At 36.6% G+C, this 16,540-nt stretch overlaps 1 protein-coding gene across 1 annotated transcript in view; it reads left to right on the plus strand.

Moving 5' to 3' along the window:
* The first annotated feature begins 4,375 nt into the window (after positions 1–4,375).
* Positions 4,376–16,540, plus strand: part of LOC141828425 (uncharacterized) — a 39,542-nt gene continuing 27,377 nt past the window's right edge. Inside the window, exons 1-6 of the mRNA XM_074715853.1 lie at positions 4,376–4,709; positions 4,840–4,925; positions 11,570–11,724; positions 11,795–11,859; positions 11,955–12,146; positions 12,243–12,297. Coding sequence (XP_074571954.1) covers positions 4,534–4,709; positions 4,840–4,925; positions 11,570–11,724; positions 11,795–11,859; positions 11,955–12,146; positions 12,243–12,297 — 729 coding nt within the window. The 5' untranslated portion in view covers positions 4,376–4,533. The remainder of the gene's footprint in view (positions 4,710–4,839; positions 4,926–11,569; positions 11,725–11,794; positions 11,860–11,954; positions 12,147–12,242; positions 12,298–16,540) is intronic.

The raw sequence follows: 16,540 nt of genomic DNA on the forward strand, positions 1-16,540 counted from the left end.
ATCTACCATGTTCTATGATATGTTTATGCAATTGCTTTGTGGATTTATGCTTTATGTTTGTTTGATGATATGCTTGTGAATAGTATGAATCCATAAGGGTATAAATTATTTGGAGTTTGAGGAATTCTTAGGATCGTATACTCGGGACGCCTCGTGATAGGAGGAGAGTCTTAACCGGACCTTCCGAGGGGTTGCTTAGGCTTTGAATAATATTTATGAGGGATAACTAACGGTTGCTTAGTGTTGGGGAGAGGTCTCTAAAAGGATACCCTGTGACAGGGGGTAGGAATCTAGTAGTATTCTGAGGCGCCTGCATGACACAGGAGAGCCTTGAACCAGGCTATCTAGAATCATCTCAAACCAACATAAGTAACATTAGAACACCATTGATTTATTCCGAGGAAATCTGACAAGGTCTAATTGGATAATTTGGTTAGAATCCCTACAATTGTGTAATCATTGAGGAATGGTAGATGATCCAAGTCAATCAATCAATATCTCGAGGAATCCGAAGTCCTAGAGTCGCTTTCCACCAATTGTCATAGTCGAATTATATCTTCGGGCTAAGGTTTAGGAACTCTAGAACACTCTTTCTCCCCCACACCCAACCATTGCCTATGAACTCTCCACTCTTATTGTGCTAGGATAGTAATTAATTCTACGATCCCTGTGGATTCGATCTTTTATTACTTGGCGACATTCCGTATACTTGCGGAACACGCATCAGCTGGCAACCTTTCTACCTCGGGAGGAGGTCGCCGTTCTCCTTCTTTTCGGGGATTGACTCGTCTCAGGTCAACTCGGCGTCTCTGATCTACTCTCACACCTCTTCCTTCCATCATGCGTCGCCCTTCTCCTGGCGGTGTTATTTATCGCTGCTGCCGTTCTCTGATGATCTGATTGATTTCTTATGCCAAGTACTGACAGTCTTGTGTACTGTGCCCACTAGATTGATGATACACGTAGTAGCGAGCGGATGGCCTCGGCCGAGCTGCAGTTCTCTGTCCGACCGCTAGCGGTAGGTCATCCATAGTCTTCATGACTCACTCATTTCTGCGTGCTGGAGCGTTCTGAAGAGGTCGAGTCGGTACTTCTCTTTGTGGTGGAGGTGTTGGCTTCTTCTCGGCAGGAGGGGCCGCCGTATGATCACTCCGGCGAGCCAGCTAAGTTTCCTCCAAGTGTATGTATTTGGTGTCTCTTTCCGATAACTTCTGATAATTAACAGGTGATTTTTTCACGAGGGATCGAAAGAAATCTCCCTCTAGCAATCAACGCACTTGTTAGAACATCTGAGGGAGTGGATGGTACTTCACAGGCTTCTTGGTTAAAACGATGAAGATACTCCCGCAGGGTTTCTCGGGGCTTTTGCTTCATTGTGAAGAGGTTTAATAGGGTCTTCTGGTGCTTTCGGCTACTGGCGAACTGATGCAAGAAGACCTCTTGAAGTCCCTGAAGGATCGTATGGTAGAGCTTGGCAACTTATTAAACCAGCATTGAACTGATCCGGAAAGCATGTTGAGGAACAACCTACACTTGATGTCATCTGTATATTGATGCAACAAGCAGGCGTTCTCAAAGCGGCATAAATGATCTTCAGGGTCGGAGGAACCATCATATTCTCCCACTTGGGGAGGTCAGAAATGTCAGGGCAGTTCTTTCTCTAAGATTTCCCGTGTAAATGGGGTTTCAGGAAGGTCGACAGTACGGTTTGCCGGAGCCTTCCCTTTACGAGTATCCCTGACCACCTCCTCTGCTTGTGACTCACTCGAACCTTCTTCTCTATGTCTCCTATCTCCATTAGTGGAGCCTGTCGGTGTCGACACTTCCTCAATAGGCAAGGGTCGTGGCCTCCCCTTCGGGGCTTGACCCGTCGGTATCGAAGGCGGTTGGGTTGGGGGATTACGTAGAGTTGTGTCGATCGCCTGCTGTACGATCTGGTTCAACTCATCCTTGATCATTGTCACCATTTCTTCAGGATTCCTTTCTTCGATGGGTTCTCAATTGCTAGTGGTGTGTATGATGTTAACCATCGTGTCGTCTTAGCTCAGTGTTCCCACAGACGGCGCCAAAATGTTCCGGCTCCTTGCCGACGATAGTCACGCCACCAGACAGGGTAATGCCGCGTCAACCTGTAGTTCCCCGTCAATGCTAAGGGCCTGAAGAGATAAACACTGAACGCACGAATTAGCGAGGCGCCGGGGAATCCTGGCGTGACCACTCCGACGCTCAAGTCAGAAACGAGAAGTAGAAGGGTGTAGAGAGAGTTCAAGATGGTTGATTTTCATACCTGCGGGGTTTATATAGAGGTGATGGGAGCGATATCCTCGGATCTCTTTGTTTGCAATTGGTGGTGGAGGAGAGATCGTCGGATCGATCTTGTGACAGATTTCGCGCATCTGATGGTTTAGCAACATAGGTTTGTTGGTGGCCCGGTTAGTTTTGATGTGATCAACCAGGTTAAGTTAGGTCCTGTGTTGTTCTAATCCCTCTGCTAACGACCAAGAGAAAGTTCATCTACGATCAACGATCTAGATCTATTCTCTTGTGCTATAAATAGACTTAGAGTTTTAGAGTTAAATCATCAATTACTTTTGTAATCTTTTCTCTAAGTCTGTGTGCTACAATTGTAAAGGCTTCTCCGCCTAAAGGAGTTCTTAGTGAGTGCTAACTGCCTTGGAAGCAACGATCCAGTTGCAACCAAGTTTTTTTTAAAAGACTTGTGCGATTCTGCCAAACCGTCTATTCACCCCCCTCTAGCCGGTCCAACCCGATCCTACAAGGTTATCTTCTCTGGATGGCTAGGATCGTGCGGGACCAAGTAGGAGGACTTGGTCTATATCCCAATCCTTGCAGATAAGTTGCTAATCTTGATGAAAAAGTCAATGTGTTGATCCGTTGACATCTGCTCCGCAACTTGAGGTCGAAAATGGGTGATTCGTATGAGCGGTAGGGATGTGCAAGTATGCCGAGAGCTAGGATGGATTGATGGGCTGAGCTAGGTATGCCCCGAGCTCTATATGTACGCCATAGATGAAGGAGGTGATGCCGGGACCAAGTCATGAGATCAACATATGATGCCGGGACCAAGTCATGAGGTCGAACTGTCTACTATGATTTACTTGTGCTTCTTGAATCTATCTAATGGTCGATCTGTATAGTTGGACTGTCCACCTCTAAAATTAATTAGATCGTAAGAGTTGAATATCTAAATTAATAAAATTAATAAAAATAGAATTGATAAGATTAATATTGCAAAGAGTAGAATGTTTATAGTTGTCCATTTTTTTTTATAATCCAAGTATTCAATTCTTACGATCCAATTAATTTTAAAGGTGACCCATTTGACTCCACGGAAAATTTTTATCAGCGACTAGGATAAATCAGGAAGCGTAGATGGATTATAGTAGATGTCACAAGTTTTTCAAACTCTTTAAGTGTAATATACTCTCGATGAGATTTAAACTCTCGTTATTTAAAAAATACATCATATTTTTATCATCATATCATACCTGCACCATAGCCCTCCGGAGGCTAGTTGTGTCTTTTCTTTTCTTCTGCAAGAAAAGATTATCAAGTCAAAAATGTTCCATTGGAAAACCACTAATAGAGAGATATATTGCCTCAAAAAAGAAGGTGACTTGGGTTTAAGGAAAATAAAAAGTTAGAACCATGCACTATCACTGAAATAACCGTTAAATATTTATTCTTAGGATTCTTAATGGATTCAAAGAGTCCACTTGATGTACCCTAGAGGCAATCAATTTGGGATTGGGATTCAAAGGAAATGAGACTCATATTATCTTAAATAATAAGTTGTTGGAATTTGAAACCTCCAAGTGAGTTTGGTAAGATAACAAAGTGCAAGTGGTTAGTTTGCTTTCAAGCTATAGTATTATTTGCCGTTCTTGATGGTACCAGGCATATTACTTCTTTAGACCAAAATATAGAGTTTAGTCGATTTTGAAATGAATAAAAACTCTTCTGTAAGTCTGTTACATCGTAACTAATTCAATTATGTCCCAGGGACATAAAAAAAAAACTCTAATTCATAAGATTGTTCTAAGTTTATATATAGTAAATAAGTATAATTATTGTGCCAGTATAATTATATATTAATTCTAAAATATATATTTTTATAAATTAATATTTATTTATATTTCACATTAAAATAAAAAACATGTGATTTTATAATATGCTCCTTCGTTAAAAACTCCTCCCGTTAACTTCAACCCATTTATCATACAGGCCAGGGGTTCGTTGTGCTGCTTCTATTGGTTGTCGCTTGCAGTGCGTGTATGAGTTTCCACATGAAATCATGCTCATCCTCCCATTCGCACTGCATGTCTACTTTTCCCTCACTACCTTCGCCGTTCCGAACCCTAGTCTTCTTCGAACAGGTACGGAGTATCTCTGGTTCGCATCGGATCTGGTAGATTCACACGACACTTAAATTGCCTTCCTCTCCCACTTCGTCGTCGTCGTCGTCGGGGCTGGGATGCGAGACCTGAGGCCGAATACGGTCTCTGATCGCATATGTTTCGGCGTATGAGATACTTGATCGGCCTGCCTACCAAGAATCCACCATCGAAGAAATTGCTTAATGCAAGGCCACGGCAAATTCGTTTCGAGTCGCCCGACATGTTGGAGACTGTGCACGAGATCGCCATATATATTCATCGGTTCCATAATCTCGATCTGTTCCAGCAAGGGTATTGATGCTCTAAACGTTGTTGTTTTTTTACCCTCCTTTTTTCTGCAATTCATCACTTTCAGAAGTGTGACGTTTTAAATCTTTACTTGGAGAGTGTTTTCTCAAACCTTCTCATACTTGGTTAAAAGATGGTACCAGATAAAGATAAGCACGAGGTGGGAAGACAGCAACTTGGATTCTTGCGGTACTCCTTCCAGGGTTATTCAGTACGAAGGTACTTGTTGTAGATGCAACGTTAACAAAATTTTTTTGGGTAGCTTGTTTTGATTCTTAAGAAGCTGCTTGGGTGGTCTTTTGAAGTAGTCCATGGCTTTGCCTCTGTTAGATTGACAAAGTATGTTTTTTTCATGACAAATGTGGCCTATAGACATGAATACTTGTTGATATTTTCAAAATATTTCTTTTTTAATTATTGAAAATTTACTCCTGTGTAGCATGCATCTGAAATGGTCCTTCATATGATGTTTCGAGCATGATCTATATTATTATTATTATTTTGTGCCAAAGTAGTCTCGTGAACATGACATGTTGAAATTCATAGAGTTCTTGCATTTCATCCTGGCCTCTTATTGTTTGCTTCATAGAAAAAAATCTAATGAAAAGTAGATCAATCTTGGTCAAAGTGAATGAGATATGTTCCTCAGAGATCTTGCCAATTCATCATTAGTTGGTGATCACATTAAATTCAAGATGCACTTACAAACTTATTAGCATATTTCAATTCACCATTAGTGCATGCAGAGAATTTTACATGTTAAATTGATCAAATCTTAGTCAACGCAATTTCTTTGATCTTAGTGAACATAATGTCTACTCTCTGTCCATTGTAGTTTGAAGCAAGGTTTTAAAGTCATGTTCCATGTTAGGTTTTCAGTGCCCAGTAGTAATGAGATAGTGCTGAAACTACCAACACACTGCACAAGGTGACATCAGTTAGCATTGATTAGTAAAGATGAACAGAAATATATCTCTACCGTTGTCATCGTTGTTATTGTTGCATGTCTCAAACGCCGATGTTGCTGTGCTATCACTTTAGTGCCTCAAAGATCTGCACTTGTCCTGAGCTTGTGTTAGTTTTGATTGACCAATGAAACTAGATGTTTCAACTTTGTTGATTGAAACAATACAATAATTAAAACCCTACTTTGAGCTTTGAATCATTATCTCATTCCTATGCACAGTGTTCAATTTGTACAAGTATTGTCCAGATGTCCACCATTGTGTAAACTCAGTGGATTTCTTAATCATATTGTTAAACACATTTGAAGACATGAGAAAATTTGGCTTAAGTTAATTTAATATTTCTTAAGTTGACTAATTTTAGAGAATTCCATTTAATAGTAACAAATACGGAAAATAAGATTAGAGAATTTTCTTTTACAATCGACCATCAAGTAAGGGTTTGGATGCAACAACAATACCAAGATAATTATCTCAACTATTTGGGTTAACTACATTGCATTTATTTTATTCTTGAGTTCTATGTATTGTTATATAACTAATAAGCTTTTAACAAGCATATGAGATGTGTGGGGTATAGGTGGTTCATATAATAAATATTTAAATATGTATTTATAAAAATGCTTAAATAAATAATACTAATCAATATTTCCATGTAAAAGTGTATATATACATACAACATAAAATATATTAAATATAATAATATGTGCTAATCAAGAATGCAAAATATATAATCCCCAAAAGATCATATGATTTATGACAAACAAAACTAATGGTCAAATTATGACTTATAAATTACTATACCAAATGCATACCTTATAAAGGTGAGCATAAGAATTAATCCATTGATAACAGAAAAAAGTCATAAAAGGCTTAATTATTTAAAAGAGATAAAGTGTCACAACCTATAGACTTTCATACCTATATAAGGATAGCCTCGCTACTCATGACAATATCCATCGTTGCATCATAACCACAGATTATATGCCCAAAGATGCATAAGGCTGTTAGAAACATGAATGCTTAAAATAATGATATAGAAAAATATTGACTTAAAATAATGATGTAGCTAGACTCACAATGACTGACAAAACTCGACTCATGCTACAAATTAGGAAAATATACACCAAAATACTAAAATATCAAAAATGCATAAAAGTAACAATCCTTGTAATAAGAAAATAAAATAAAATGAGCGGACTCTAACAAAAATTATCACTAATATTGTCCTAAGCATCTTTGAATAAGATCATCTCATAATACTATTCAAACCTCGAAGATTGCTTCAAGTCTAAGCATCTAGAGGTCAAAAGAAAAGAGGGGGTGAGCACATAAGTGCAAAGTAGAGTAAGAAGAGAAGTGCATGAGACCAATCATAACAATATAGTTTATAGTTTCTCTTTTTATGTTCTTAAGCATTAGCTTCTTTCTCATTAATCTTCTTTCATTCCCCTTTTAATTAGTTTCATCAAATTCTCCTTTCTTTCCCATTTTACAATGTTATATAATTTCTAATCTTACTTTACACAAAAACCAGCATATCTTATTAAGAGGGTGAACTACTTGCAATCCACCTATTAAAAGATGCATCATATACTGGCAATCCATTCATTAAAAGATGTGTCGTATATTTGCAATCCACCCAATAAGGATGTATCATATATAAAAGTGAACAAACTACAATCATTAGCAATGTAAATGCATTATGTGTGTATATATATATTGGGTGAATGACATACTTGATGGGAACCTGAAATTTCGCTCCGTTGAATTCTTGCCGGACAAAAATTTTCTGGAAACGGAATCTTATCAAGTAGCCCTCATAATCAATCAACTAGGAGCTTGATCGATGCATTAAGATCATTGGGCTCTTGTGTTTGGTATCCAGGGTCCATACGAAGAAAAACAATTTACGCAGCGGAGTAAATAAATTGTACCTTTCTTCTTTTAGATGTGTAAGGGACTTTTACCCGAAGACCTCTTGATCTTCTGCTGTATTCCTCTTCCTCTTCTCGAACGTTGTGTGGGCAACGAACCTTCGAGATAACTCCACCAAATCTCTTCAATCCGATGGCTAGCAAATAGGGAACCTTCTTCTCCTTTCTTTGTTCTTCTTGTTCCTCCTTCTTCTTCTTGATCTCTTGGCCGCTGGCCCTAATAAGAGGAGGTCCTCTTGTGTGCCGGCCCTAGCAAAGAAAGGGAGGAAAGGAGGGGGGCGAACAAAGGGAAGAAAAACCTCTCAAGGGGCGCCGGCCCTAGCTAAAGAGAAAGGGGGGAGAGGGAGGGCGCCGGCCACTTGAAGCAAGGGGGAAAGGGAATTGGAATTAGATTGATTTTCCCTCTTGCAAGCCCTCCTTTATATAGCTAAGCCATCATGGAAATTTAAGAAAGATTCTAATAAATTTTCTTATCTAGATTTAGTTAGAAAAAATCTAATAAAATCTTTTAAGAATAATTTATTAGAAACAATCTAATAACCTTATCTTATCTAGATTTATTTAGAAATAAATCTCTTGATAAGATTTTATTAGAAAGAATCTAACAACCTTATCTTATCTAGATTTATTTAGAAATAAATCTCTTAATAAGATTTTATTAGAAAAAATCTAATAAACTTATCTTATTTAGATTTATTTAGAAATAAATCTCTTGATAAGATTTTGTTAGTTTCTTAATAAATTTCCTTGTTTAAATTTTATCTTTCTCTTAATAAAATCTCTTAATAAAATTTCATTAATTTCTTAACAAAATTTCTTAATTAAGAAACTTTATTTTCTGATAAAATTTCTTAACAAAATTTTTTAACAAATTTTGTCTGCGAAAGAAATAGAATTCTTAATAGAATTTTGAAATTCTAAAATTCTTAACAGAATTTTTCTCTAGAAAAAAATTCTTAACAGAATTTCCTATCCGAAACTCTTCCAGAATTCTCTTAGGTGAATTCGAGGCTTTATCCAGAGGCTACAGCAGGGACCTAGAGGAGGAATTGGATTTGGCCTCCTGATGGGCTTGGGCTTCCTGTGTTCTCCCTGAACACCCAACTCAAGTCCATCAATAATAATCCATACCACTAAAGGGCTATTATTGAACTACCGCACCAATCCCATATTATAGTATGAGCTCCTTCTTACTATGAGTGCATTAATCTCCCTGTGTTTAAGATATCGTATGTTCGTTAATTAATTGAATTACTGACAACTCAATTAATTAACTTCTGAGTCCGAGAGTAGTACCACTCAACCTTATTATCATGCGGAACTAAGTCCACTTGCAGGGTTTACATGATAATCCTTATGAGCTCCTCAAGGGTACATCATCAGCCTAGATTATAGGACACAGTTTCTTTCTATAATCAACAACACACCATATACATAGCATTATCTCCCAACTCATCAGGCCTCTTGATTTAACGAGATAAATCTCACCCTTTGATGAATCAAAGAAATACATACTAAGTATATGTGCTTGTTATTATATAGGGATTAAGAGCATGCACATCCATAGTAACAGAGATCTAGTTCGATTATATAGTCAGTATAAATCGAACGACCTCAAGCGGTCCTACTCAATACACACAAAGTGTACTAGTGTAATTTAATAGTCAAGATAGACTAAGACCAATTACACTACAACCACTCCAATGGTTTGTCCCTATCCATTTTGGTTGTGAGCTACTGTTTATAATTTATAAGGAACCTGATAACATGATCTTCTGTGTGACACAACCCACCATGTTATCTACAATATAAATTAAGTGGACAACTGCATTATTTAAAAAATACAAACATTCTGACCGGGGTAAATTCTCAAAACAATATTATTGCAAAATGGATATTTATACAAAAGCAAGACTTTTACAGTATATATCCCTACAATACTATCCATCCGGAATACATCTCACATAAGAAATGAGTGAATGACCTACAATCCATCCAGTGAGTAAAACATCTTATGTAGTATGGACGAATCCTACGAATGCACGAAAATACTCAAGTCCTTTTTGAACGCGGAGCCAATGCTCTATAATATTAATTTTATTAATTCAATATACGAAGTCACACAACTCCTTAAGAGTGTGGTGTCAATGCACTAGGTAAACTAATCAATAAATTTCAGAAGAGCAACAAGAAATAGATAAATAATTAGAATGTAAAAAGGACAAACAAAATAGGAGTCATTATCAAGCAATAGAAATATGAGTTTACGACTAATTTCCTCAAGGACAATTAAATCTCAAGGAATTTATCTTTTTACCAATCATGCACTAGGTAAACTTTTAGAGACAAGCAGGAACACCCACGTGATCAAAGGGCTCATGTCCCTTGGCTCACCTCAAGACAACTCTAGACTCCTTTCATGGGGGGATTCTAAAGTCCCAAACCTAGGTCTGTCTGAGAAGAGGATGTTGGCAATAGTGAGAGATGGTGATAATGACTAAGGGGCTCTTAGTCGAAGCTCCCTTCGTTGGAAACACCAACGAAAAGTGGTGCGAGACTGCAATGGTGCAAGGCAACAATGGTGTGATCGATTTGAGGAACCCTTGGCTTGCTGCTCCCTTCGCCAAAAATATTTTAGTGGAAGGCAATATGGGCAGTGACGTTATAAGGCAAGACGACGCATGATGACTGTGTCGTTAGGTGGTAGCAAATGACAACGTTTGAATAAGTAGGGAGTTGAGGGCTCTGTTATTATATTCACATTTTTGCATAAAGGTCCAAATATTTCCCAAATCACAATAAGCCCTTTGAAATTTTCAATAATATAACATAAAGACACATGTTAATTGGGGGCTTTATTTGGTTTGTTTTAATCAAAACTTGTTCCAATGAAGTATATCGATTTATTGAATATTTGTGTATGGCCACCTAGCCCACTATATGGTCGTATAGGTTGCTCGTAAGATGCATATAGAGGTCACATATTCTTATATGCGATGTAGTCCCATGTTGGAAAATGCTTGGGTGGTTACCATGGTTTGTAAAATCACGATCCAGATCGTAGGATTGCACGATCTTACGATTTGGAAGGACCAAATCGATCTTGGATCGATTGAGATCGTTTTTTGTGGCGGAACCAGAGCAAGATTGCTAGATCGTACATGATCGGTGGAATTGGTACAATTTTACATTACAAAATGATTCTACATACAGTTTAAAATTTCCGGCACTGGAAGCATGGACAACGTCGTCATCGTCAACGGGAAGCGACAGCTGAGGGGATGTGCAAGCGTGTGCGAGGAGGGCGGCATTCAACCTCGTTTACGAATGAGCTGACTTCTGCTTGACTACATTCAACCTTGTTCATAATGAGAATAGATGGGTTTGTGCCAAGCTCAATATCAACTGAGCTTCAAACTGTGTTCTTGCTTGTGTATCAAATAGCTTATCAAGTTTGAGCTTTTACTAAGCAGCTTGAGCTCAACTATAGATAAATTGTCCTCATAAACTAGCTAACTAGATCCAATAAATAATTTTTTTCTGATCTATTCATTTTTTTACTGATCTCAGGGTGTTCAAGTGTTCATGCTTGTTTATTTATTTTGTTGGACTTAAAAATAAGTTCATGCTTATTTGTTTTCAATATTAATTTTCATACTAAATGAATATAAAGTAGTTCTAATTGAGTCGAGTAGCGAGCTTATTCATGATTACCGGGTTAGTTGCAGCCTTACTGATTATAGATTATGGAATAATGCTCACCCAATTAAAGGAGTAATCTTGTTACTTATCTCCATCTGTTGTCACCTTTAAGGTTTTGATGTCTACCATCTTGTTTGATTTTTACAATAAAACCATACATTTATTTCAAGTGAAGTTGAAGTCCATACAATCTTGTTTCTTCCTATCTTCATGGGGATGTTTTAGGCATCATGTCTATTGACCTTAGTTTTTTATACAGCTCCCAGCGTACTTGCTGATGATGTTTTGGGAGTTTGGAGGATTGATGATGCTGATCATAGTTTCTCAACTCAACCATTCAAAATCAAATATGCTAGACAGGATGTTCCTCTATCTGTTATGGTGTCTTTCAATTTACATAATGGAAAAGATGAGGTTAGCACCATTTTTAGTGTTGCTTAAACAAAGCTTTCCAGCTAACAAAACCTAAGCATTTATTTTTCAGAGACCATCAATATGTGCAGTAATACTAAAGTTTGAGCTTTTGTACGCTCCAACCTTGGAAAATGGGTAAGCCAAAAGTCACTATGAATCCACAGTTTGTTAATCCATATTGTTATTATACTTTGAAATGATTAACTTGAATTTTTTCCCTTCCCTCACAGAAATGAAATTCAGGCAACTTACAATCTGGTTCCAGCATCTATTCATGAGTTCAGGATACCTCCTGAAGCACTCCTCGGTCTGCACTCATATTGCCCCGTTCACTTTGACACTTTCCATGCAGCACTTGTTGATTTAAGTGTCCACGTTGTTTACTTGAAATCTGGTACAAGCACACCTGAGAAATTGTTGAAGTATGTAACACTGTCAATCCAACATTTTTATATTTCTATTTTTTAAAACATACTGTTATATTCTATGTATCAATTGACTTGAATTGTTCATGCCAGAACTTCTCTAACGGCAGAAAATATTGCTGATGAATACCATGAAGGACCACATCAAGTAAGTATAGTTTTACACAGCCAAATCTCAGTGATGTTTTTCCTCTAGGTTTCTGCAAAAAGTAATTCACTTGTAATGAAATAGTTCAATGGTGGAATTGCTTACAACTTTCTTTAGTAGCACATTATTTCTAAAAGGGCACATATGTGGTAAGATAAGCATATGCGTTAAGGAACCTCTTAGCACTCTTACATATGATTCACATATGTGAGGATGTTTTATTTGCTCCCATATACTACATATGAGTATATGCAATATCATCTGATTGGAAGAGACATGTAGGCAGAGAATATGGCGACCATTAGGGCTTTCCTACTCATTAGTTTTCTAACTCATCGATTGTAGTTCTTTCTATTTGGGAGGTGAATTATGTTGACTAATTGGAAGTCTATATTTTCCTAAATGTAGGAAAATTTGAAGATCTATACATTGTTGAGATTTAATATTGTTATTTATATTATTTATCCTAGGAGGGTGAGAGAAGGGAACTTTGATGCAACAGTAAAGTTGCTGTTATGTGACTTGGTGTGGTACGGGTTTGAGTCATAAAAACAACTTCTTACAATGCAGGATAAGATTGCATATGATAGACTTAATCTAGAGCAAATAGAAGCAGTCGAACTAAGTCCGGGGTCAACTCAGGTCAAACTCGAGTTGATTGAATCTGGACGCATGGATGTTTTTCCAGGCGCTTAGACAGTCCAGGCACCTCTATGTGTTCCAGGCGCCTGGATTCAGAAGAATCGACTCAGATAAGACTGAGGAGATCGGATTGGATCGGATCTTATCCAGGTGCTCGGATAAGAATCCAGGTGCTTGGAAGGGTCTTTATAAGGAGCCTCAGCATGGAGCACTAGGCTAACCCTAATCATTTACTGATGAAACAGTGGCAGAATCATCTCAGCGGAAGTAAATGAGGACACATGATGCCATCAATGCTCCTTAGTGATGGTCAAAGTTGTGTTGTTGCTTGACCATGGCAGAAGCTGTCAGCCAGCATCAACATCTTTTACAAAACTGTTAAATAGATAATACTTCTCTTGCTTGACAATTACTGGTAGAAGATGGCAAGATGCTGCTGCTATTTCTTGACAATGGCAAAAGATGTGGTTTATAATATCATTTGTTGTACAAAACTTATGATGGAAAAGAATAGAGATTGTTGTATCCTAAACTGTCGCTATTGCTACTGGACAACAATGAACCATTGCCAAAGGATGGAGTTTAAGTAATGAATGGTCCAATCAAAATGCAGCTTTGTCACACTGTTCGTGACTTGGCTATGTGCCATCTTCACATTCAATTGAGCAGCAACTTTCTATTTATATGGCAAAATTTACAAGTTCATCCTCTTCTACCAGTAACTAATTCTATCATACTAATCCACTATGAAAGTCATTCAAACGCAGGGAGATATTGATAATATTAGATATGTTACTGGTTGGTTGAGCTGAAAGTAAGATAATAATTTAGAGATTTATTCTCTGCATGCTCTGTATATAACAATAAATCATTGATGCCTAGGGTTACATAAGTTTACAACTCAACCTCAATCTATTAGTGTACCACTTGATCTAAACCCTACATTTAAATGGGCTTCACCTGATTGTCACATTACTCTAGAAAGAAGGGAAAAGTACAAAATAACTGATGTCGACCAAGGCCAGATAACAATAGAGAATTATTCTATGGATATTGTGTATAGCGATAAATCATGGATGCCCATTGCATTAAACCCTACATATCTAGGGTTACATAAATGCTTTAATCTCAGCCCTCAATCTATTGGTGACCACTTGATTTAACCCTACATCTAATGGCCTTCACCTGATTTGTCACGTTGCTCTAGGAAGGAGAGAAGTGTAGAAAAAATGGTTGATCTATAAAAAGCATTTACTACAGTGAAAGGCATATTTTATTTTTTTTCATTCTGATGAACTATGCTTACATCATTTTCCTAAGGTCTGTGGAGCCTAGGCCATCTTGTCATGTATCTGAGAATCCACCTTTTTTGGGAGCAATCTTCCCTTGAACTTCTCAAAGGAATTCTCATCATGTATATTTGCCAACTTCTAGGAATGCACTCTTCAGTGACCACATCATTGTTTTTAGTTGGTGGCCATGATCAACAATTTGGTTATAAACCATACACCCTTTTTTCTTGTTTATCTTAAACCTTTTTAGCCTCTAATCACTTTCTTTTTCCATTTGAGTAGTTGATGTCTTTAAGATAATGCATGATGCGTGTTTAGTTATGTTACTTGGATTTAAGCATGACACAAATATAGATCTAAGTATCCAACACAATCATTTCTAATTTTTTTTTTGGGTCAGTATCTGACATAGTCATCGAGATTGTAAATGATTTCAAGTTTAGAGGCTTCTATTGTCCTTTGGATGGAGTAATTGTTGGTTTTTGGCATGACAAGATTGTGCCTTTGTCATGCAACCATAACATCCCTAGTGAAATATGAAAACTTTGATACTTGGACTCTTCATCTATCCTGTCCGTAATTGTGTCCTATATTGACACTTAATCTCCTCATTCTGTGCAAGTAAATTTGTAACAACCATACCAAACACTTGAATCTGTATTTGTGTGGGGGTACTTGTATAAAGACATCCATATACATCACTCACATGTAACTTCATCTTCCATATTTCTTTTTCTACACATTCTAACTTTTGCCGAACAACCTACCTTACTTCCTTTCTTTTTGGAAATCATGTGATTTTGCAAGGACTTCAATGTTTTTCGATCAAAAGCTTAAACTTGGGTATCCTTTGAGATAATTTTCTCACTGCTTCCCTATTAGGAACGACATTATATGCTTGCTATTGTAAAAAATGAGTTGTGAAAATGTTATGCCTTTGGTCTTCATTCTCCATTTAAGGAGTTGTCATCCATAGATTAAAATTTCGAATTGTGTCGGAGTTTCAGTTTATGATTAGAATGATACAGTTTCAGTACTATATCGTACTGTGACGATATGATTTCGATACTTTTTTTATATATAAAATATATTAATTAAAAAATATATTTATTAATATTTGATTGTATAGATGTTTATTATGAATTATATTTGAGATATTGAATGTTAAATTATCTTGTGAAATTTTTGATACTTATTGAATAAAAGTTGATTTAGAGTTAAAGTCCACTAGGTTTAAACTAAATTTAATTATGATTTATTTTGATCATCTTAAAATTAAATTAAATTTATATATAGAATAATTTAGTTCAATAGTAGTAGTATATTTTATAAAGTTGAAAATTATATTATTGTTTAAATTAACCATCCTTAAAGAGGTATTCTTTTTCCTCTATTTACCTTCATAGTTAGATATAGGGGAAATACGACAATGCGGCAATCATCGTGATCTCGTGGATGCCGTTGCAAGGTCGTGGTGTCGATCGGCAATTAGAATGATAAATTTTGTCTGTGCCAACTAGCATGGGTCGGTACTTAAAACCGTGTTGTCATTACATCCTTCAGTGGCGTTTCCTCAATGATCCTACTGTTTTTCCTTACTCAAAAGTATCTCATTTTGACAACATTTACTTATTTAGCAGTAACAGGAAGATGTAACTAGGACCTCGTGAATCTGAATTATTGTTGTTTTCAACACATTATGAGGTTTAACTTTCTTTTGAAATTATATTAGGTTGAGAAATTATTTTGAACTCAAATTCAGAAGAAGAGAATTTGAACAAAATTTGAAATCTAGCATCATTATATGGTCTTATATAATCTGATTTTCTCTGTCATTTGGGTCAATATTATAATTTTTCATAATCTGGCTAAGTTTATTCAGTGAATAAGTTATGAAATATGAATATTGATTGTAATAAGTTAATATAGACACCAAATTATCCCGGATACACATTGTGTGACAGGTGCTCATGTTAAGTTAGTTTTTTGTACATTGTGCATGTACAATTTGACAATCACATGTATTCAAGTTTAATTTTATGGTCTTGTTTAAGTATGTGAAAAAGAACTTGGTTCATGTTCGTGTTTGGCTACATGGTTGCATCGATTGCTTGTGTTGGCAGCAAAGATTATTTTTTTTAATCAATCACTTGATATGCTTAATCAAATAAGTTGCTTACCTGCATTCATTTCATCACTGTACTTGCATTCACATTTAAGTTGCTCTCAAATTTATTAATGTTTTTTTTAAGTCAATCTATTCATATTTTGTTTCATTATGTGCATTTATGTTTTGCTTTAATTGTTCC

The sequence above is a fragment of the Curcuma longa genome, chromosome 4 (assembly GCF_044706935.1).
Source record: "Curcuma longa cultivar G26 ecotype Majalengka, Jawa Barat chromosome 4, ITB_CL_G26_1.1, whole genome shotgun sequence".
NCBI classification, from domain to species: Eukaryota; Viridiplantae; Streptophyta; class Magnoliopsida; order Zingiberales; family Zingiberaceae; genus Curcuma; species Curcuma longa.